General features: G+C 37.5%; 1 protein-coding gene across 10 annotated transcripts in view; it reads left to right on the top strand.

The window, feature by feature from the left end:
• KIF21A (kinesin family member 21A) overlaps positions 1-25,076 on the top strand; it is a 106,035-nt gene that overhangs the window by 65,220 nt on the left and 15,739 nt on the right. For 4 of the 10 annotated variants that reach the window (XM_088141624.1, XM_088141616.1, XM_088141618.1 and 1 more), the window contains 15 exons: positions 685-884; positions 1,437-1,544; positions 5,253-5,321; positions 5,418-5,617; positions 6,973-7,126; positions 8,175-8,372; positions 9,408-9,509; positions 9,742-9,907; positions 10,408-10,428; positions 14,174-14,234; positions 15,405-15,459; positions 16,230-16,447; positions 19,844-19,957; positions 20,435-20,563; positions 21,953-21,991. In XM_088141624.1, the coding sequence (XP_087997750.1) occupies positions 685-884; positions 1,437-1,544; positions 5,253-5,321; positions 5,418-5,617; positions 6,973-7,126; positions 8,175-8,372; positions 9,408-9,509; positions 9,742-9,907; positions 10,408-10,428; positions 14,174-14,234; positions 15,405-15,459; positions 16,230-16,447; positions 19,844-19,957; positions 20,435-20,563; positions 21,953-21,991 (1,834 nt within the window). The remainder of the gene's footprint in view (positions 1-684; positions 885-1,436; positions 1,545-5,252; positions 5,322-5,417; positions 5,618-6,972; positions 7,127-8,174; positions 8,373-9,407; positions 9,510-9,741; positions 9,908-10,407; positions 10,429-14,173; positions 14,235-15,404; positions 15,460-16,229; positions 16,448-19,843; positions 19,958-20,434; positions 20,564-21,952; positions 21,992-25,076) is intronic. The other 6 variants (XM_088141619.1, XM_088141621.1, XM_088141617.1 and 3 more) reach the window with 6 other exon arrangements.

Consider the following 25,076-nt stretch of genomic DNA (forward strand, 5'->3'; position numbering starts at 1 on the left):
CCCATGCTACAAGACATACGAAGACCCAAAGAAGCAGATATCTGAGGAGCCATCTCGCCTCCGTTATATCTGTCCTCCCCACTCAGTCCAGCAGAAGGGGCATGTTGCGGACCCCACCAGTCAAGGAATTTCAGCTGGCAGGGTCTAGGAAGAGGGCTTTTTCTGCTGTGGCCCCTGCCCTGTGGAACAGCTTACCACTGGAGGTGGGGGCTGCTCCCATTCTCCTGGCCTTCTGAAAAAGTGTGAAAGCATGGCTATGCTGGATGGCCTGGGGGTCTGATGGGGGCTTGCATTGTTGGAATTGGCTGGTGGGATGATTGATAGTGCTCCCCCCATCATCTTAAATTGTATATAGTCTTTTTATATAGAATTGTTATTAGTCTTAATATGGATATTTATATTTTTATTGTTTTTACTGCTTTGGATTTTAATTGTAAGCTGCCCAAAGTCACCCTCTGGGGGAGATGGGCAGCATATAAATGTAATAAATAAATAAAATAAATAAACCTTGCTCTTCCTTTCCTCCCCTTGTAAAAAATATATTTGGTAAAAAGGAAAAGTAAGTAGGGGCAGAATTTTCTAACCAAAACTGAAAGATGACACAACTTAGCATTGTGGCACCATTTAAGCCTAGAATGTGTATGATCCTAATTCATGGGCTGAGAAATCCATTACCGTTGTTAGGTTCAGTGGAGTCCTACTCGGAAGAAAAAGCAAAAAAGATTAAAACTGAATATGAAAAGAAGCTCCAGTCCATGAATAAAGAACTGCAGCGACTTCAGGCAGCCCAGAAAGAACATGCACGATTACTTAAAAATCAGTCTCAGTATGAAAAGCAGCTGAAAAAATTGCAACAGGATGTGACAGAAATGAAGAAAACAAAGGTATTCCACCTCACTTCACAAACACTAATATAGTGTGTGTCCACCTGAACGATCAGCTCTGTTTCCAGATACTCTGTCTTTTGTTTTGCTGCTGGAAGCCATTTGAATGGCTTGGTCAAGACTGCAGTTATACCATTGTTCATAAATAAATATGGCCACTTGCCTATAATGTTTGTGACCTGCATCTCCACTCACATGCTGGGGGAGTCTTCACTCCCCTCCCCATCTTGTATATTTCTTCTTGGGTGCAAATGTCATGTGGCTCTTAGCACAAGAACTGAAGCTACAGAGATCTTTTGCTTTGGGCCCAGTGGTTCACCCACTTCAGTGAGTTAGAATGCAGTGATTGAACTGATTTCTGCTCAGTAATTGATTGCCTTGCCTATGATAATAAACAAAAATAGCCAGGAGAGAGATTATTATAAGTAATCTAGCACTGCGAATGATAGCTAATTGTTATTTACAGCAAAAAGGCTTAATGCAAAGGAGTGTCACTGTGTTTTGTGAAGAGAAAAACTATATTTTAAAGATGGCTAAATAACTTTTATACAGGTTCGTTTGATGAAACAAATGAAAGAAGAACAAGAGAAAGCAAGGATGAATGAATCTAGAAGAAACAAAGAGATTGCACAGCTTAAAAAAGAACAGCGGAAACGAGAGGTGATCAGTAGATTGGCAAAATCTATCTATTGCATTTACATGAGATAAAAGTAAATATATTTAAAGCTTGAATGGACATGGAGCCATAGTATTGGGACTTGGTATCATAACTATGGGGAATTTAGTTTGGAATGAGCTACATCTTGAGAGTAAGGATGAAGATGCTTTGATTCTCTAAATAGGGATTATGTGGAGTTGGGCAAAGAATGTGCCATAATAATTGATGGGGAAAGGCCAGAAAGTTATAAGAGAAAAAATATGCCAGACATTTGGAGAGGCCTCTGGCCAGTGATGGAGGAGTTGAAATACTTGATTTTAAAGTAGAACATAGATATAGCAAATAAGTATAACGGAAATGCAGTAGCTGACTATTTTCCTTGAAAACAAACACACCAGCATATGAAATTAGAAATCGTAGAACAGGCAGGTTCCATATCAGTAACAAGAAATTAGGTTTCCCAAGATCTTTTCTTGGGATTGCTATTTTTAAAAATTTGTTTATAAGTGATCCGGAATTGAAGGTGAGGAGGATCAAACTTAGGTTTAGTGTAGGTGACACTGAACATAAATGTAAGGGAAAGAGATGGTCCCAACCCACCTTTATTTTTTTTTAATAATTTTATTGAAAATTTTAAACACAAGAATAAGACTAATACAAACTAAAATAGAGTGGAAAAAAAAAAGAGAAGGAAAAACTGAAAGAAAAAAACTAAAGGTGCAAAAAGAAAAAGAGTAGCAGAAAAATAGAAAAGAAAAAAAAAGATACAAAGAAGTAGCTTCCAGTCTTCTTTACAGCAGTTATAAGTACAATTATAAATTGATCTCTCTCTCTAAAGTTACATTGTGACTCTCTCCTTTCTATAATCTATCCTATATAATCTTCAAAACCATAAATCATAAGTTCATTTTTTTCTTTTTTAAGCAAAAGGTCTATAAGGGGTTTCCAGTCACCAGTAAATGTAGATATTGTCTTTTCTCTAATCAGACAAGTCAGTTTGGCCATTTCAGAGAGTTCTGTCATCTTCACCAACAATTCCTCTGTCATAGGTATTGCCAAATCTTTCCATCTTTGGGTGTACAATAATCTCACTGCAGTTATATATAAAAACAATGTTCCATGACTTTTTTCCAACTGCTTATCCATCAGTCCCAAGAGGAAAAGTTCTTGTTTCAGTTGAATATTAATCTTTAAAATTGTCTGAATCACCTTACGTATTTGAACCCAAAAATTTCTAGCTTTTTTACATGTCCACCAAGCATGATAAAATGACCCTTCTTGTTGTTCACGTTTCCAACATAAATTTGAAGTACCTTTATACATTCTAGCAATGGAGGCGAATATGTGTAGCTCAGGGTTGAACTGTGGAGTCCTTGGGGTTCTCTGAGCTTGGTTCTTTTCTTGCAAACGTTTCATTACCCGGCTAGATAACATCTTCAGTGCTAAAATGGGATGGGGTTTGCTCTCTATTTATATACCGTGGCATGCCTTACCAGTGCTGGTGGGGGTGGGAGTTGTGTTTTGCTCCTCTGGTAGTTCCTTCATTAGCATATGTTGACTGCTTGATTGTGTGCCAACAATCATCTCCAGCAATCATCACCCAGATAAGCAAAGGTCACCACCAGGCACACAATCAAGCAGTCAACAGATGCTAATCAGTGAACTACCAGAGGAGCAAAACAGAACCCCCACCCCCACCATGACTGGCAAGGCAGGCCACAGCAGATAAATAGAGAGCAAACCTCATCCCATTTCGCACTGAAGATGTTACCTAGCTGGGTAATGAAATGTTTGCAAGAAAAGAACTAAGCTCAGAGAACCCCAAGGACTCCACACTTTATACATTCTAGATGATTTTTTTGGTGACATATACTGGCAGTACATAATTTTATAAAAATTCTCTTTAAGATTATTACAGTGTAAATTTCAAACCTTTAAACCACAGGCCCAACCTTCCTGTAGGGCCAATGTGGTTTAGTGATTAAAGTGTTGGACTGAGACTGGGGAGACCCAGGATTAAAAGCACTTTCAATCACCCAGTGAGTTTCAGCTTTATCTTACCTCACAGTTTTGGGGGATAAAGTGAAGAGAGATCCCCATGATCTTCTGGAGGAAAGGTAGGAAACAAAACAAATGCACAAATTACTTAGCATGGTAAAAACAGAAAAAGGATTAAGAAGAGCCCCCCAAAGGATCTTATTCAACAGGATTAAATGAGTATTTAAATAATAAATACAGTTTAGTTTCAATAAGTATAAAGCCTCGCGTACTGGGGCAACTTCACACTTGGAAACTGATAAAAAAAAGGAAGTTGTTTGAATAGTTCAATAATAGCAACTTTTAGTGTGTTTATGACATTTTTCTTCAGCAGAACTTCCATCTCTTCCTTCTCTCTGCCTGTCCACCTGCCAACTCACACAAAAGAAGTGTTGCATGTACCAGTCAGTTGACCTTTGCACATATAATTTTAAATTACACTGTTTCCATAGCTTAGAAACAAGCTGGATAAATGGTAATTTTATATAATAAATTACGAATAATATGGAGATGGGTGGATAGAAATTTTCTATGTAGTCTGTATGTGCTGGTTAAAAAGGTTGCAATATGTATATTGATTTATATAGCAGCCGTCTCACTGAACAGCAAACAGATTAAAATCCAATAGAACAAATATCTCCCTTACTTTTAAGGGGAAGGGGGAAACAAAAAATAACAAAAGACATTGCGTGTAAGGAATCATTGGGCCTTGTTTTTGAACAGCTAATTAAATCTTGATCATGTATTTAGTCTTTCCATTACATCGATACCCAACTCATTTATCAAACATATGGTAGTCCAAGATTATAAATCTGGGGTTGCACTGTTTTTCCAACATTTCATGCTGTTCTCTGGTCTCTCAATCCATAATTCTCCATGTAATTCTAAGATCCAAGTTTTTGATAGATAACACTAATTCAAAAGCACATTCCCACCTTTAAAACATATTGACTTTTAAGGACAATACTAACAATACAAACGTATGGATATCAAATTAAAATAAGAGTAGGACAAGCAGGACCTTTTTATCTGAGTATCCCCTCATGGATTTTATAATTCCAGCATAATGAAATAAATGTCTGGCCCATTCAGACCTTTTGTTACATTGCCTTTCTTACCCCATGACCCAGTTAAGTACATTATGCAAATAGGATTGTGGTTTTAAGCTACCAGTAATTATATCTGCTGATGCTGAGCTCTCTGTAACTGATAAATAATATTTCTACAAGTGGCAAGCAACAGATGCTTGGCCCTGTAGCAGAGGGCGTCAACCTGGGCCAGGAGGTAGCCTCATGCACCCCATTTATGGTTGTGCAGGATGTGGAGACACTGCCATTGAAATTTGATGTCAAAATTTGCAGGGCATTTTGTTTAATTGGGGGAAGTTTTAACAGGTGGATGTAGTAGCGGTTTCCCTTCTAGAGGCCTCATATCACCATTCCCACCAACTGCCAATCTCAGAAGTGGGCTACAGAATTTTTGGATTCATTCCTTTTAATGATGCCATGCTGTTTCTCTGACTCCAGAAGTCAGGGGGCTGAGTTGTGAACCTTGGCTCCTCAGAAATTGCCCATCATATCCCATAGAGAATCAGCAATGACCTTTGTTTTCCATTCCGTTTTAACACTGAAAGAATTGCATCTTTGGCTTACTATAATTGTTCTTCTTTACAGCATCAGCTAAAACTTCTAGAGGCTCAAAAGAGGAATCAGGAAGTTATTCTACGCCGCAGAACTGAAGAGGTACCAAACTATTTCAGTTCTGCCATCTGTGTGTAAATTATTATATATAATCTAATTTTTAAGCTTTTTAGTTATTAAAATAGTTCCCTATTTTAGGTTACAGCTCTTCGCAGACAAGCCAGACCTATGTCTGATAAAGCGTCTGGGAGGGTGAGTCGGAAGCTGAGTCTACCTGAGCACTCAAGTCAGGAAGCTGCATCCTCAGTAGACAGTGATGGATCAAGAGCAGTCTCCCAACAGAAGATAAGAATACCCATAGCAAGGGTCCAAGCATTACCAGCAACAAATGGAACCAAGTAATGCTGCACAAATACTATTATGTGTATATTAAAATAAATAATACTCTAGTACTTTAGCCTGGCAGATGATCAGTACAATTTCATATGAACATTACCTTTGACTGCAATTCTGTGGCTGGTTGGACAGTGTTCTAGAGACTATAAGATTACTCAGACCCCTCTCCCAAATTAAATCTCCCAGATTCTCCTCTCCCCAGTGCTAGGGCCTCAGAAGCTTTTTGATCCCAACACCAGAAACTGATATTGAAAAAAGGTGAAGGGGGCTTTTTGAAGGACAGTCTGGAAGGGGCTGAGAATCCAAAGGCCCTCATTCCTTTCACTCCTTTCCCAGGCACCCAAACCATGGGGATGAATTATAACAGTGTCAAATCTGTTATAATTTCATTTTCTTCCTATTGTGGGCAGTTCGAGGGACTACAATGGAGGAGGCAGGAACCTGCAACAGGATTGCAATTTCTCTAGCTCCATATTGTCTTCAGTGTGACCATCAGTTCTCCAGGTTTACAGACAAGAGTTCTGTTTCTGCTGGGAGAAACCTAAGATTGAACCTTGGACCTTCTGCATGGAAACCATGTGTCCTTTTTATTGAACCACCCTTCTCCCTGTTAGAAAACATCCCCTGCAAATTCTTCATCTTCTGCCCTTGCTAGATAACATTGTGAATAGCAGATGAATTAGAAATAGAAGTAGAATGAAAAAACCAGCAATGCTCTTTTGAGGGGACTTTTTATTCTAACTTTAGGCATTAGAAGCCACAACATTTATTGAGGTGTTTCATAATTTATTTTTACATATCAGTGTGGTTTATTTTACATGTAGATATAGATACACCTACACATAATCATTATTTTTACATACGTGTCACATCAATTCTGCCCATCTTTTTCACACTTGAAGAAAATAACAAAAATTGGCATATTTATTACTTACATATAGATGCAAATGGGAAAAAACCTGACATCTATTTCTTTTTAAGAAGGGGCCCTCTAAATTATTAAACATTATTAAACATCTCCAGGTTTCACATGTGATGATTTTACATTTCTGCTAGGAATATGATGCCAGAGATAATAATATAATAGGTGTATGATTCTCTAATTTTGGGAACTGTTGGATTTAAATGTTTGCATGTGTATGCTAAAAAAAAAAATAGCTGTCGAGAAGTTTGCAATAGTACTGAACACATACCTGGATGCAAAGTTTAGATTTTCTGACAATTAGTACTGCTTCTCTCCTTGCCAGAGGTTTTAAGCATTAAGGATGGAGTTTTCTCCTATTGTTATTGGAACTAAATGTAACCCAAATGTTATGCTATGTCATTTGAACGCCATACATCTCTGAATTGTTTACAGGAGTAAGTATCAAAGAAAAACAATGACTTCAAGAGTTTATACTTCTAAGAGTGCAAGAATGAAATGGCAGTTACTTGAACGGAGATTAACAGAGATTATTATGCAGAAGATGACTATATCTAATATGGAAACCGATATGAATAGATTATTGAAGGTACAGCATTTTGCAGATACCCTGTTAAATGTGACGGCATTTAAAATTTGTCATTTTTGCATTAGGTGAAAAACATGGTATTACCTCTGGTGAAAATTTTGTATTACTTTTGTATTACTACTCATGCCCTGGTCACCTCTGGGTTGGACTACTGCAATGCGCTCTACATGGGGCTACCCTTGAAGAGTATCCGGAAGCTACAGCTGACGCAGAATGTGGCAGCGCGGACACGTCTGAATGCCCCTGGAGGGCACATATAACATCGCTGCTACGCAAGTTGTGTTGGTTGCCAGTTTGCTTCCGGGTCCAATTCAAGGTGTTGGTTATCACCTTTAAAGCCCTTCATGGCACAGGACCAGGTTATCTGAGGAGCTGTCTCACCCCTGTTATATCAGCCTGCCCCACTCGGTCTAGCAGAAGGGGCATGTTGCAGACCCCACCAGTCAAGGAATTCCGATTGGTGGGATCTAGGAAGAGGGTCTTTTCTGAGGTGGCCCCCACTCTGTGGAACAACCTATCTCCCAAGGTGTGGTGTGCCCCCACTCTCATGGCCTTCAGGAAAGGCGTGAAAGCCTGGCTATGCCAGAAGGCCTGGGGGCTGGATGGGGGTTCCCACCAGTGGAAGTGGCTTGTGAGGTAATTGACCATGCCCCCCCATCTTGAATTTTTTTAGTATTTATGTATAGGGTTGTTTTTAGTTGGATTTTAATTGATTAATTAATTTTAATTATTTATATGGTATTGTTTTTTAATGGCTTGGGTTTTTGGTTTTAATTGTGAGCCTCCCAGAGTCACCCATTGGGGGAGATGGGCGGCATACAAAATAAATAAATAAATAAATAAATAACCTCCAAAGTGATATACATTATGATGCAAACTCTAAAGCTTTTAAAGACCAACTGTTTTTGCATTATAGATGCTGCACACTTGTTTTTCCCACAAAAATAACAGTGAACATAATAGATTTAGTATACTTTTTTTTCCACTATAAAATATTCAGGTGGCTGCATTTCCCAACTCATGTCTTATGTACATTTTTTAATTTTAGCAACGTGAAGAACTTACCAAAAGGAAAGAAAAGCTTTCCAGAAAAAAGGAGAGAATAATCAAAGAGAGTGGCCTAGTTGTAGATAAAAACATCCATAATATCAGCGAAGAGATGGAGTCACTAGTGGCCAATATAGATTACATCAATGACAGTATTTCTGACTGCCAAGCAAATATCATGCAAATGGAAGAAGCAAAGGTAGGTCACCCCCACATATTTTTAAAAAGTTTTATGTTTAAATAGGTAATGGAATGATCTTTATAGGCCTTTTACTTCCTGTGAAATTAACTTTATGTAGGACTGGCTTTGAAAATATTGTGTCTAACCTGCTAATCAGCGCAAGGTATAGGAATCGTGTGATGATTGAACTGAACAATCTGGATTGATGGAGACAATTTAAGGTTTTGTTGTTGACTTTACAGCCTTAAAGGGCTTAAGATCTGATTGTCTGAGGAGCCATCTCTCCAACTATCAACTAATTCTGTAACTTAGATTAACAGGACAAGCTTTATAGAGATGCCCCCTCCACCAGGCCTTTTGCCTGTTGGTATGTGGGAGGGAGACATCACAGTGGCCCCCAGACCTTGGAATGCTGTTTCGGAAGCTCATTTGGCTTCCATTTTCCCAGTATTGGAAAAACTATAAAGACACATTACTTTCACCAACCTTAATTGATTTTTAATTCCATTGGTTTACCATGAGTGGCTGTACAAATCCAATAAAGAAAAAAAAATAACCGGTTTCATGCATTCTGTTGTTTACGTTTTGTATTGAAACGGGTGTAATTTTTCCTGATTGTAATTTATGCTGGTCTATGACTGAAGTAAAGATTTGATTTGATTTGTATTTTGTATGCAGATAGAACTAGCAGTTCAGTTGGACTGGTAATATTTTTTCTCTCTTTGAGGGACGTTTTTCATCTGTGAGAGCTGCGAGGCTGTAGTTGGAATTTTCCTTTACTTGATATTAAACTGTTCTTCAATGTATTTTGTATAATATATTCAATTCTGCATATTCTGATGCCTTGAGCAAAAAAAGATAATTAATTGCTTGAGTTGAAATTACAACTACTCATTTGATTAATACAGGTTCAACTTTACAAAACGTTTTTGTCTGATAATGTTTATTAATAAAATAAAATGCCAATTTCAAAAGTTCTTAATTTAGGTCTAATACAGTAACCCCTATATAGCATGCAGGTGAATTTCTGGTTGTTTTCTGTTGTTTGTACAGGAGGAAGGAGAAACTTTAGATGTCACAGCTGTTATTAACGCCTGTACTCTCACTGAAGCTCGCTATTTACTTGATCATTTCCTTACCATGGGCATTAATAAGGTAATCAACATAGTGAAAGGGTTTTACTGGAATTAATAAATGCTATTGAAACTATTGTTTGACTAGGAGGGAGAGCATATATTTCTTTCACGTTTAGTCAGAGTATTCAGTGATTACAAAATCTCAGTTGACTTTTAGGTGAGCACCCATACATAACAAAAAGTACGCAGTAGCTGCCCCTACTGAGGCTTTTGAAAGGAAGTAAAAAAAGGCAATTTTGCATCTTTAATAGGGTCTCCAGGCAGCTCAAAAAGAGGCACAGATCAAAGTTCTTGAAGGACGCCTTAAGCAAACGGAAATTACCAGCGCTACCCAGAACCAACTCTTATTTCACATGTTGAAAGAGAAAGCAGAATTAAATCCTGAACTAGATGCTCTCCTGGGCCATGCGTTACAAGGTACCTTGAATGTTCTACAAAATGGAATTACAGTGCCTGCTTGGTTTGCTTCTGGAGCATGGTGTATGGAATGTGTTTCCATTAGTGTTTTACGAATAGATGCTATACTTAAATTATATGATAAAATACAGTTCAAAGTTTGTGCATGTGAAGGGGTTTGGTTCTTGTTGCAAATAACCTGTTCTGCATCAAGGAAATGCAAGGAAAAAAATTATGTAGTTAATTGGTCTTAGAGCATGAATTCAATTACCCAATAACTACAGAATTAAATGTTCTACAAATTGGAGTACTTAAAATAAAATGCTCAGTATTTAAATTTAGTTTCTCAGTGGAATTATAGAAAAGCTAGTTTTGTATAGTCTATGGCATCTATTCTGATAGTTCTGATAGCCTTAATCCATTGATACTGCAATGTAGGGCTCTGATTTCCCACTCTGCTAATGTATTGGTTTTGATTGGAGTGTTGATTTTTGTTTCCTCCTTGCTGTTGTTTTACACAGACCTAGATAGCATACCATTGGGTAAGTATGTATAGCTTTTTGTGTACTGCACAGCTGCATGAGATACTAATAATTATATGTGTACACTAACTGGCGCATCATAAAATGTGAATGTCCATAAAGTTTGCATGTACTATTTGGGAAATGTACATTGGCATCATGATGTCATCACACAAATAAAGCAAATGATAATTTATTTGTTCTCCCTTGCTCCCTTCTTGCAGACACCTATGCAAATATGCTTATTATTATACACATACATAATTGTTTTTATTTAGGGGTTTCTTTTGTTACCAAAAATTACTAGTTGGATGATAACTGCAACCACAAGCATGAATACAACCATTGTGAATGTTCTTAAAAGCTTATGTTCTTGTTCATTTGGATGCTGTAGCTACTAGGCTGTCCCTGATAGAGTTGTGTCCTTACTATAATGCATATAACCATGTTTTAGCTGAAAACATAATTTTAACACATTTTTAGTAGCTCCTTTTTCTACTTTATGGGGAATTCAATGTTTAACTTGAAATGATTTGTAATAAATATGATGGGTGTTAAAGGATGCATAGGTGGACAAAGATATTATTCAGTGGTAGTATGTGCTATTTTATTAATGGGCCAAGAATGAATTTGAGTTGAAATGAGAAACGTTATTATATGCGTGGTGTCAGTCCATATAATATGTCCTTTTTTTCAACCTATAGTAAGCAAGAATACTATAAAGTTATTGCTCAGTTGCTAGCCATTATAACTGAATTGTACTAGCTATTATATTCAATATAGAGAGCCAGTTTGATGTAGTGGTTAAAGCACCAGGCTAGAAACCAGGAAACCATGAGTTCTAGTCCTGCTTTAGGCACAAAGCCAGCTGGGTGTCCTTGGGCCAGCCGCTCTTTCTCAGCTCTAGGAAGGAGGCAATGGCAAACTACTTCTGAAATCTTGCGAAGAAAACTTCAGGGACTTGTCCAGGGAGTCATCAGGAGTAAAGACTGACTCGAAGGCACCAGTATATATATTGGCTGGCTGGGGAATTCTGGGAGTTGAAGTCCACATATCTTAAAGTTGTCAAGGTTGCGAAACACTGATCTGGAGCACAGCAGGTTGTTTATTGTGCAATCTTTGAGCCAGACAAAACTGTGTGTGGGGGGGGGGAATTCTGGGAGTTGAAGTCCCCACATCTTAAAGTTGCCAAAGTTGAGAAACACTGCTCCAGATACTTTGGATTTCAGCTGCCATCAATCTTTGTTGGAATAGCTCATGGCAAAAGGTTCTGGGTGTTGTGGTTTAAAACATACGAAAGCTACCAATCTGCCTATCTTGACTTAAAAGTTCAAATGGGAAATGTTCCTCTACGTAAATGCCATTTTTAATGGACTTTCAAGCTATTTGCATGGAAGAGATGAAGGGTTCATAACCATTGATATTTAGCACTGTACCATGTGAATAAATGGACATGACAGTGACATCTCCTTCTAGGTTCATCACTTTTGATTAAAGGGATCTTGTTTAGCAGACTTCAGATGCACAGACCAGATCTTTTTATACGGTGTGCTTCCATGTGTGTGTAAAATCCCATTTCCCATTTTACACATGCATAAAATATGAAAAATAGCATAGTAAAATTCCATTCCCATTTTATACATGTGTACAATGTGCATATATAAAATCTTATTCAGAATTAACCAGGGCTGTGGAGTTGGCACATAAAACCTTCGACTCCTTTATTCATGGTACCTCCAACTCTGACTCCTTTAATTATAGATCGATATATGAAATAAATTATAAATATACTAATATATTTCCTATATCTACTGCAAGCATGTAACATATGAGGCATTAAAATTAAAATATATCCTGAAAAAATAGGTTAATCAAATTATTATCTATGAAATAGGAAATTTTAACATATTATTTATATTATATACAATTTAAATTTATTAAGAGTAGGAGTCGGTACATTTTTACTGACTCTGACTCCAGTAACCCAAGAACTGTTTCCGACTCCATCAACTCTGGACTGCTAGGAGGTCACACCAGTCAATCTTAAAGGAAATCAACCCTGACTGCTCATTGGAAGGATTGATAATGAAACTCAAGCTCAGATACTTTGGCCACCTAATGCGAACAGAGGACTCTTTGGAAAAGACCCTGATGCTGGGAAAGATTGAAGACAAAAGGAGAAGGGGACGGCAGAGGATGAGATGGTTAGATAGCATCACTGAAGCAATGAGCATGAAACTGAGCAAACTCAGGCAGTGAAGGACAGGAAGACCTGGTGCGATATGGTTCATGGGGTCATGAAGAGTCGGACACGACTTAACAAATGAACAACAACAACCACCATCAAATCTGACTTCACAGCCCTGGAATTAACATTCTATTTTAATGAACAGTTCTTTCCCCCATTGGTCTATTAAATCAAGGATTTACTGTATGTTTCTTGATCCCTAACATTATGCACAGGATCAAATTGGACTTAAAATGCCTTTCCCAACCCTTGTTTGCCTCCCTCACATCAGAGAAATGGAGCTACAACAGACAATGCATATGTACAACTAATATTCCCTTCAGATATATAATATAGAAGCCAGTATCCAAGCTTAAGTTACGGTTCTTTTGCTTATTTTCTTTCCTTCGCTACAAAACTGTACTTTTTTTTTCTTAGTCAACAAACTGCAGCATCTTTAGATAAGCCGGTGTTGTTCTTACTTGAGAATGAGGCATCCAGCAAATTTTATTTCACCCCATATTATGGCTTTGTCCTTTCAGTTAAATTAAAGAGTGTGTTTGCTAACTCAAGGGGGATTAAAGCTGGGACAGTTTCACCTGCTCCATTGGCACAATTTTAGAACTTTACCTCTGATTTTGGAACAGGCCATTTCTAAATGACAGAAAGTGGGCCTCCTTCAAAACAGGCTATTCCAAGTGTGAAATGGAGGTTTCAGATAGATCTCTTCCAGCATTTGAATGCTTCCAGTGAGGTCAGAATGGGCATTTTTTTGACCTCAGAATGTTTTTCAGCCTTTACTTGATATCCACTTAGATATCTGAACCAAAGCAACCACCACTATCAATGTTTTTAAAGTTTTCTTTTGACCTTGATTCACATAGTGGTCTTCAGAAGGTCTTGACCAGCTTCAGCTGGCGCTAGATAGGAATGAATATTTGATGACAGAAATTAGTTTCAATGTCTTGAAATGGTTTCCTTCTAGCTACTAATATTTTTCTGAATATTAATGGTGAATTTATACCTAGCAATAGAACTGGAGCCCTGTTAGGCATTCAGTATATGGAACTCTGAAGCAAGTGTTTCTCTTAAGCAAATTGTTGTAGCAATAATTTCCTGAATATATGGTTTATTAATGCAAATCAGAATAGTTATCCTGAGCAGTAAGTATATGTCGGAATAAGAGCTGGGATGTTATGTCATTGTTATGCATGATCTTTATTTTCTTTGTGGTGTCTTTACAATTTTCTTCTCTAAATGGACAGTAGATAATGAGAAAATGTAAGCTGTTCCTTCTGATGCAGAAACATTTAAAAAATGCAGTTGAGTTAAATATATGGGATTCAGTTTATGGGTATTATGGGAAACTAGATCAGTTCAATTAAATGTTATTTTTAGTAAAAAGAACTGTTAAAATAGTATGTAATACTGATTAATTTCCCTTCAGTCTTCAGTTAGTTTGAACAGTCCTTACGATAGATATATATTTTGTTGATTTGAAATTGGCTAACATACATAATGATTTTGAAAATTTTCTAGAAAATGTGGAAGACAGTACTGATGAAGATGCTCCTTTGCATAGTCCTGGGACAGAAGGAAGGTGAGATCAGTGCAAACTATAGTCATTAAATTTTCAATATAATCTCTCTCAGTATTTTCCTTAACAGATTCTCAGGAAAATAGAGGTAAGCAAAGGGGATAAGCTGTTGTTGTAGATAGTTAACATATATGCATCCAATGAACTTTTTCTTTAATAATGAAGAACATGGTTTAGTTTGAGTTCTTGAGGATCTGCTTTGTATGTATGTATGTATGTCGATAAATATGAAGTCTGGATACAGCTAGGTCTCTCATATATCTGGATAAAAACAAATTTGTCCTTCCCACAGGCTCCTAGGGCCAATCACACTCCTTGTTAGTCTTTTTTAAGAATATGTAGAAAAATACAACATCTGGAATCATAATGCATACATATTCATGCAGCCATTACTTTGGGGAAGACTTTCATATGTTGAACACCTGTCAAAAAAGTAATAATGTGAAGAAAATTACATTTGAGTAAGAACATGTTTGGGTGATGATAATCAAAAGATGAACATGTATGTGTCAACCCTGGGATCTGACAGGCCCTGCCCTTTCAGCCTTCCAAAAGGTTTTGAAAGTGTGCTTTCTCCCCAAGCACTGGGATAAGGTGGGGCTGGAGCCTAGTGATTGTGAGTGTTTATGTATTGGAGAGTGTTATTTTAGGGCACTGGGAACTGTGTTTTTGGATGCTGGTTTTTATTGTTTCTTCTATGTTTTTATTGCTATTGATGTGAGCCATCCAAAGTTATGGCACATAAGATGGGTGGCCATATGCCTTTTTTTAGATTTTTTATCCTGCCTTTGTTTTTATAAATAACTCAAGGTGGTGAACATACCTAATGCTCCTTCCTCCTCCTATTTTCCCCACAACAGCAACCCTGTGAGGTGAGTTGGGCTGAGAGAGTGGGACTGGCCCAAAGTCACCCAGCTGGCTTTCATGCCTAAGGTGGGACTAGAACTCACAGTCTCCTTCTTGCTAGCCTGGAGCCTTCACCATTAGACCAAACTGGCTCTCTTTTAAATTGTTTATATATGCATGCCCCCGTGCGTGCACACCCCCCCCAACTCTGATAGAAACAGGTTGGTTGGTGCAACTGCTAGCAGAACTAGCTGCCTAAGAATGGTGGGAGGAGGGGTGCCTTGTTTCTGTGAGGTCTTCCCATTAAATGTATGATTTTGTTTGCAGTTCTTTATCTTCAGATCTTATGAAACTTTGCAGTGAAGTCAAGCCTAAAAATAAGGTAAGCTATGAGTAATAGCACAGTAAAGGTAAAGCACTCCTCATATTGAATCAAACTTGTAATGACTATGTGGAGACATCCTTGTTGTTTTTTGGTAATAATACCGAAGTGGCTTGACACTGTCTTCTTCCAGGATGTTTTCCAGTCTAGGCTATGCTCTGGGATTTCTGTTCTTCTCACATCCAAATACTAAACAAGTTCAACTTTGCTTAGTTTTTTTTGAGATCCATCAAGATCGATTAGCTGCTGCCACTTGTGGTGGTCAATAGTATGGCGCCATTTTATATAGCAATGTCATCATTGGTCCAAACAGGCTATCTCCAGTCCATTTGCACTCTTTCAAACTGCCCAGATTCAGAATGCTAGAAGGGGAGTGATAATCTCCTTTCTACTCCTATATCTTCTTCCAGGTTTTTCTAGTCTTTTTATGATTTAATTGATTGATAGAACCTGGAAGAAAATAAGAGCGTTTTCTTATTCAGAGTCCTTCTGTCATCGTGCTTTCTATTTTGACAGGAGGGACAGAAGAAAGTAAGAATAAGCTTACCTGGGTAGTGTTGTAGCCCATATACTACTAGCAGTCAACAATCCATGAGTGGAACTAGTTACCTTCAGACAATAGCTGCCTTTTTCAGCACAGATAATGAGGAATAATTTTATCTGGGGATCAAGTAAAGGGAACTGGTCTATCTTCATTCCAGACTATTCTGTAAGTACTGAAAAATTAGAATGTGTTACTGTATTGTTCTTCCTTTTCACATCTATTTCAGGCACGCCGTAGGACAACCACCCAGATGGAATTGCTTTATGCTGATAGCAGTGATTTAACATCAGATGTCAGTGCAGGAGACTCAGTTGTGTCTAGTCCTCTTGCATCTGTTGCAGAAACTCAAGAAAGTGGAATTGATTCTGACATGAAAGAACCTTCTGCCAGGGACAGAGAGGCCATTCTGTTGCTGTCACCCTTGCCTTCTAAGTCTGCCAGCGTGTAAGATTTGTACAGTGCACTGACTTCCTCTTGGCTCCTTAGCACATGTTTGGCCACATTTCATTTGGCTTCAGGATACCTGGAGATCAGCTTTCTGTTTAAAGGAACTCCAACATCTCCAGTGCAGTTGTCGTAGAATTCTAGTATTAAATGGTTCTGCATAGATATTCTTAGCAGATTCATGCTCCGTAAATCTGAACCCTGTCTAAAAATAGTAACAGAATAGAAATGAATAGTTTTATTTATTATATTTAGATATATAAAATCCAACAATAGTTAACGATATTGGTGAAAGATACGTGTTTGTTTGTTTGTTTGTTTATTTATTGGATTTCTCTCCCGCCCATTTCCCCTACAATAGGGGACTCTGGGCAGGTTACAAAGACATTAAAACTATAAATATATATAAAATACATACCATATATACAATTAAAACAATACTAGAAACAAAAAAAATCCAAGAAGATGGAAAATCAGGCCAGGGACAGCCGGCCACTATGGGGCTAGCCATCTCCCTGTTTGAGATGTTCCCTCCCCGCCCCAGGCCAAGTGGCAGAACCAGGTCTTCAAGGTCCTTCAGAAGGTCAGGAGTGAGGGGGCCAATCGCACTTCCGGGGGCAGAATATTCCAAAAAGCGGGGGCCACCGCAGAGAAGGCCCGCCTTCTGGACCCCGGTAGATGGAGTTCTTTTACTGAGGGGGTCCGAAGCATGCCCTCTCTGTGTGACCGGGTGGGACGGGTTGAAGTGATAGGGGAGAGACGGTCCCTTAGGTAACCTTTGGTTGTACAGAGAAAATTCTCTCTATTAAAGGAATCCTCTTGAAATGCCTTTACAGAAGCTATACTAACTTGCTGCCCTGATTAATATGTTGGAATTACAACTCCTATAATTCGCAGTCAGTGCAGTATTGGCCCACGTTGGCTAAGAATTCCACATCCATCTAGAGCAGGGGTTCCTAAACTTTTTGCTATCACACCTCCCTTTAGTGTAATCTTAATATAAACACCTCCCCTAGAAATCCAGGCACCAAAATGAACGCAAATGAACAATGAAAGCAATACAATGAAATTTGGGGAAAGGTGGATTTATTGTAACAATGTACAGCTAATAGGTTCTTCACATCTCCCCTAGACTCTGTCTGCACCTCCCCAAGGGATGTACACCTCACAGTTTGGGAAACCCTGACTAGAGGATGTCAAACGGGGAATGCTGAATTAAAACATTTTATGTATAATGTTTTGAGTCCCAAAGACTTGAATTTACTAAGGTTCATAGCATCAGATACCAGTTTATATTTTTATTGCATCAGGAATCTTATTCATATGTTTCACATTGAATTTAATATAAAATAATAGCAAAACTTTTAACTATCAAACATCCACCAATATGAAAACAATACTTGGTTTTCTAATGGATTTTCTTATAAAAAATGAATGATATGCACTCATTGGATTAATCTACTTGCTAGAATGAATTACATTTTTTTGACAATGTCTAATAATTTTTACATTTTATGCCTGTTGCTTCTGACAGGAAAATAAGCAGTATAGATCTTTAATAGTAACTATTAGTAGCGTTGACTTCAGTGCTTTTGCAAATGCAGTAAAAATTCAATTTTATGGACCAACTTGGGGAAGAGATGTCTCTTGGAGCTGCACCTCATTAAATCTACTGTTTGTAATTTGTATCAGTTCATGCTATTTGCATAATTACCAAACTGATGTAATTTACTTGCATCAATGTACATTAGTTGCATAATTACACAAATTAGGTACATTTACAGAAATGATTTGAGTTACATCAGTTGTCCAGTTTTGGAAACAACTAGGATTATTTGGGGGTTAAATTGGAACTAAAACTTTGCCCATGAAGTTTGAACAAGGGGTCCATAAAATTGATTTTTTTCCCCTGTATTTGGTTTAAAAAATACTTTTTACAGAATGATAGATAGTAAACATTGATAAATCTTAGATCTTTATCACTTAAACAAGCTATGGAGATGGTTGACATGGAAGCTTGGATTCTGGGCCTTGCCTCCTCACCTACAGTGCCAAATTTCTCCTCTGAATTATGAATGAGCAACCTATAGGCCACGTACAACCCCAACCCACATTTAACAGCTCCAGAAGAACCCCTAGATTAAGTTACTGAAATTAAGCAGATCTTTGGTAGTGCAGTTTTCCTCTTTTAAGGGGAAGGGGCAACAAATACAAATAAATTAAGCCCCTTAATACACCTGTTTTGCCTTTTAAATACTTCTAAACTCTCCATAAATAAAAATCAGCAATAAGATCTCAAGGCTAAGGGGTGAAATCTTGAAATCCATGAAATTTCAGGATCTGAGGTAGGGAGGAACTCATGCCATTGAAAAAGCTCATGTAATAGCCATGAATCATTGACATGAAGAGTCACCAATCAGTGACTCAGGATTTCTTAAGTGGAAGGAGTTGAAGCCCAGGCAAGGTACCCTTATATAGCTTGAGAATCAAAATGGACTTCTGCATAGCTTGCTTGAATCACCATTTAATATCCAGAAGTTAATTGAAAAATATATGAAATTTTGAGCAGCAATTGCACGTTCACTGGAATTATATTAATTTAGCATGGAAGCCCCCTCTAATGTTCGGTGTAACTATGATTTCACCTTCCTTACCCAGCTCAGTTCCCAACAAAATATTGCCCCTATGTGGCAGTTAATGTCAGGATAAAAAATCATTGTCATTAAGGGGAGCTTGCCTCCAATATGAAATATTGTACTGTACCTGGAAGCAGGTATGTTCATCCTGAGCATACCTGGGAAGGTAAGGGAGAAACTACACCATCTCTTTATCCTGGTATGCCAGTAAAAAATGGAGCCCTCTTCTAGTGTTTTTTAAACAAAAAAAACCTTTCACAGTATTAAAGTTGTCTTTGTCCCTAAAGTGAAAGTTATATAGGTAGATAGGAAGAAAGGAAGAATTAGTCAAAAAAGGACCAGAAGGATAAGTTTTAATGTATTTTGTTGTCCTCCCTCCCTCCATCTCTCTCTCTCTTTTTCTTTCATATCGTATTTCTTTATATTTTTCTTTCTTCCAAATGTCCCAGTAATATCCTGATGTTATACCTTTAAGGATAACGTATGCCTTTCCATTCACGTGCATTCTCCACTAGAAACTGTTTATCCATACTTAGTTATTTACAGTTAGTGTTATAATGCCTATCCAAGCAATTCTGGGTGATTGACAGTAGTATGTGAAAAAATCTGTAACTTGCAATTACTGAAAATATTTTTTAAAAAAATCTGGTGGTGCCTTGCAAACTCACTTCAGCAGAGCCCTACCAATATTGCAGTCATCAAACGAAGACTGTCTACCCTAGTATTCTAAGGCACAAGTATTCTTTTTCTGTGGTCACAGATCCAAACAGTCATCATCTCCGACCGAAAAAAAAATGCCAGAATCTTCACCTGTATCAAAGAGAAAAAGCTATGAGAAATCTGGAGATAAGCCTAAGTCAAAAGAACAAAAACAGTAAGATGCTTTATTTTAAATAACATTGATTTTATATATGGTCTCCTGCAAAAGTTGAACATGATTTTGCTTTGTTGAAGAAGCTGCCTTTGTAACTCTGCTTCTGCATGTCACCTAATGGTACACTTAAAAGCAGCATGTAAACTTCATTAATATTGACTATTTATTACTGAGGGTACTCAATCTTGGAACAATATGTTTTCCATTGTAGAGTTCTCATATTTACATTTTTTTCTTCCATAGCCCTTAATTTCTTTTAAGTTATCATACTGCTATCTCGTGGCAGCATATTTTATTATCTTTCTAATCTACCAGAGGAGCTTGCAATAAACATTTCTAAACTAAGCAAGCAAACATCAGTGAGTTAGTCCATTGCATACATTGTTGATTTTAACCTCTCTAACCATTTCATTTACTTTTTTTATTTTAATTTTTTTATTTACAATTTGCTTTTAATGTTTAATTTTTTTCTTGTAGCTCAGATTCTGGAACCTCAGAGGCTAGTCTGTCACCTCCTCCTTCCCCACCAAGCCGGCCCCGTAATGAACTGAATGTTTTTAGCCGTCTTACTGTTTCTCAGGGAATCCCATCAGTTCAGAAGGATAAGTAAGTCACAAAGCAAAGATCCGACTCCCTACAGCATTGATGGTACCCAAAGCACACATGAGCCTGCAACAGAGCTGCAGAATGCTTTGGTTGTGGCCATCTCATGCTAGAGCTGAAAATACAGTTCATTTGTTGCTTCCACACCCTTAAAATATGGCATTCCTAATTACATAAACTATGTTTCCTGCTGAAACCTACTTCTTATGCCTATATAAAATCATATTCCCTGTAACCTCTGAATAGCCAGTTTTTCTCCAGTGTTTTTGGGGCATGGGAGTACCTCTGTGAGTTTCTGTGCTGTTGAATGACGTAGTGTCAGCATTCATATAATTATGGCATTCCTATATAAGTGGATTAACAGGCAACTTTTATTCTCATTTGCCCTGAAATCACACTTTCAGGGCAAAGGAAAAACTGGAAATACTGACTGGAGGAAACTTTAGTACTTTTTGCTTTGTTCAGTATTTATTTTGAAGTGGTAGCAGTTTGAGTTGATTCAGATTCTTTATTGCAGTTGTGCTGCACTTTCAGCGCTAATATATTGTGCTTAACTTTAAGTTTTTGCCAGTAGTGCTGTAGGCCTTTTTTTTTCTTTCTTTGCTGGTCTTTCTGTAGCTTGATTTAATGTTATCCCCCTACAATCTCTGGTTGCTATACATGTTTCTAACAGTTCTTGCAATCCACTGAGATACTTTAGCCCATGCTTGGAGCTATTTTCTGTTAGCTAAAAGAATTCTAGCAATTCTATAGTGTTATTTACTGAAATTGGCCATAATGGTATATAAAGACTATTGGTCTGCTTTGAACTAACATATTTGCTACTCAGATTTCAACTGCTCAACTGTTTGATTATGATGAGGAATGCAGTATCTTCAACTGTTAAAAGTATACTGATGTGTTCTTTAAAATGGGGCTATTTTTTAAGGATTACAGAAGTGCAGAAATTATATGATTCTGTCTTGATTCAGGAAAAGGAAACACAAAGGGTTAACCTCTTATAGACAATTTAATTATGATTTTGAACATGATTCCAAAACTGACTCCCCCAATGCACATACAAAGGAACAAAAAGGCAGAAGGCTACATGATACATTCAGTCATTTTATCAAGGCTCTCTGCACACAGATTTTTTTTTTTTTAAGAATTATTAAGGAAGCTGGAAATGGCTTGTACAAAGTCTCTGATAAAAGCTCCATTTTTTCCCCCTGGAGAAATAGGCTTTCTGCATATTCTCCCACCATTACCAAACCTGGTTAGGCCTGTTTGGGTGTAGTTTACAGACTGGTTTTTCTTCCTTTTAGTAGCAGTGCTGTTTTTTTCCCTCTCTTCTTTCTTTACCCTGATGATATCTATAATCTTTCTCCATAATCTTACTACTGTTTATTGTAGGTCTGATGAAAGTGATTCTTCTCTGTCGGAGGTACACAGGTACTTGGTCTTCCTCCTTTCCATCTTCTGGACTCTTAGGATTACATTATGCTTAATGTATTTACTTGCAGTTCCAAAATTAACTAACTAAACTTGTTTTGCATGTTTTTTTTAAAATTCTGTGCTCCTCACAGCATTCATATTTCTCTTGGATCATTTTTTTTCTGAAGCATTCCTGTTCTGTTTGATTTTAAAAAAAGAATATCTCCAGCATGTGCACTAATTTCTCTCTGAAAATTATCCCTGAGTGGTGTGCAAGTGTTTACTTACTTTTTTCTCTCTTTTCTAATCTCTTAACAAACTCATGGCAAACATTTTCAATTTGCTTTGTTGAAAGTGAAGTCTATAATGAACTGTGTAGGAAAGATGTGTTTTCATTTTACATTCAGGTATATTCACAACAGTTCTTGAATCTTAAAGATGCTAAAAACAGCTGGTCTGTAAGGGAAACATGTCATTGGAGTAAAGGAAATAGAAATTATCAATAATAATACAGAGCATTTGTCATTCTTAAATCTTAAGCATAGGACAAAAATAACCCCTGCAACCGATTCCCAATACGTACATGAGAGTAGGATATAACTAAATAGCTGAACAGTATCAACATGTTGCATATAAGAAAGGTTTAAAAAATTCATTCTGTCTTTATTGCCTGTTTTCCCTCTTCACATTCTAGCTACCTTAAAAAAAACTTCTATATGATGTGTGTGCAAGTTTTTATTTGCATACAAAGCACCTATATTTGAAAGATACAGAGAGTCTAATTCACTATTTAAACAACCATATTTGTTAGGAATGTCAGGTTCATTTTTTCTTGAAAGCTGTTATCAGTTTATTAAGACTAATTTCTTCAGTTTTCATAACTGTATCGACTTTATATCTTTTTCTCAGCAGAATAATTTCAAGTTGCATTCCTTAAAAAGGGGTAAAGCTATACATGCTTCAGTTATATTCCACTTTTCTAATATATAATTTATAAGTAGAAAGATTTTCCATATTTTGTAGGTTTTGATTTAATCTACATATTCTTTTCTCTTATTATTCATATCATTAATACATTAGCATCTTAATATGTAACAAAGGCCTTCAGATGTGCTATGGATATATTCAAAATTTGTCTGTAACGTACAGGAATATTGACTTCTGTACTTCTTGGTTCTTCATAGTTCAGATTTCAGGTTTCACTTCTTGAAAATATGCTATTCAATTGGCTCTGCTTTAATATAATCTCCAGCATAGTGATTTGCTGTTGGATACGAGATTAGAACTGTGGTACAGCTTTAAAACTTTCCCATTTTTCCGAATCCAAGCTTTAAACATTCTCTCCTTGTATTCAGAGGTTTGTAAATACAAGTATATCCCCTTGAGCCAAATTTGATTATCTGGAAAAGTCCATGATATTTTCTTGGTAACAATGGAGAAGTGGTTTGCCATTGCTTTCTTCTGAAATGTTTGTTCAGCTTTCTATTCTAGTTTAGAGGCCTGGAATTTCCTCAAAATCTCCAAGTACTAACCAAACTAACCTTGCTTAATTTTTTATGAGGTTATGCAAGTGTAGATGTGGTGTCTCTCTGCTGAAAAAAAGTTCTTTGATCCAGGAAAATAGAGCAGTTTTTCTCAAAAATTCCCCTGCTGCAGTCCCTCCCTCAGTTGTTGTTCTTTAGATTTCTAGAGCAGATTTGGGTGGTTGTAAGGCTATAGGAAGTTGAAGAATCTTTCAGAATCATCTCTCTTTCTGAAAGAGGTTTGTTCAGTCAAAGAACCTTCTGTCTATAGATGCAGAAGAAGAACAATGAAAGAAATTAAAATCTTTCATAAATTGTTTGGGAAATCATCCAAAGATCATTCAGTAGCTTTGCAGGTTATTTTATTAATACCATTGTCAAATAGTAGAATAGCATATGTGTGCACAATAGATGTCATAATATCATGAACGAAGCTGGCAAAGTACAGTGGGGCAAAAAAGTATTTAGTCAGCCACCAATTGTGCAAGTTCTCCCACTTAAAAAGATGAGAGAGGCCTGTAATTTTCATCATAGGTATACCTCAACTATGAAAGACAAAATGGGGGAAAAAATCCAGAAAATCACATTGTCTGATTTTTAAAGAATTTATTTGCAAATCATGGTGGAAAATAAGTATTTGGTCACCTACAAACAAGCAAGATGTCTGGCTCTCACAGACCTGTAACTACTTCTTTAAGAGGCTCCTCTGTCCTCCACTCGTTACCTGTAGTAATGGCACCTGTTTGACCTTGTTATCAGTATAAAAGGCACCTGTCCACAACCTCAAACAGTCACACTCCAAACTCCACTATGGCCAAGACCAAAGAGCTGTTGAAGGACACCAGAAACAAAATTGTAGACCTGCACCAGGCTGGGAAGACTGAATCTGCAATAGGCAAGCAGCTTGGTGTGAAGAAATCAACTGTGGGAGCAATAATTAGAAAATGGAAGACATACAAGACCACTGATAATCTCCCTCGATCTGGGGCTCCATGCAAGATCTCACCCCGTGTGGTCAAAATGATCACAAGAATGGTGAGCAAAAATCCCAGAACCACATGGGGGGACCTAGTGAATGACCTGCAGAGAGCTGGGACCAAAGTAACAAAGGCTACCATCAGTAACACACTACGCTGCCAGGGACTCAAATCCTGCAGTGCCAGACATGTCCCTCTGCTTAAGCCAGTACATGTCCGGGCCTGTCTGAAGTTTGCTAGAGAGCATTTGGATGATCCAGAAGAGGATTGGGAGAATGTCATATGGTCAGATGAAACCAAAGTAGAACAAAGTAGAAACTCAACTCGTCATGTTTGGAGGAAAGAGAATGCTGAGTTGCATCCAAAGAACACCATACCTGCTGTGAAGCATGGGGGTGGAAACATCATGCTTTGGGGCTGTTTTTCTGCAAAGGGACCAGGACGACTGATCCGTGTAAAGGAAAGAATGAATGGGGCCATGTATTGTGAGATTTTGAGTGAGTGAACACCTCCTTCCATCAGCAAGGGCATTGAAGATGAAACGTGGCTGGGTCTTTCAGCATGACAATGATCCCAAACACACCGCCCGGGCAATGAAGGAGT

Source organism: Python bivittatus, unplaced genomic scaffold (assembly GCF_059951505.1).
Source record: "Python bivittatus isolate LINGU-HERP-01145 unplaced genomic scaffold, Pbiv_v1 ctg000330_np1212, whole genome shotgun sequence".
NCBI classification, from domain to species: domain Eukaryota; kingdom Metazoa; phylum Chordata; class Lepidosauria; order Squamata; family Pythonidae; genus Python; species Python bivittatus.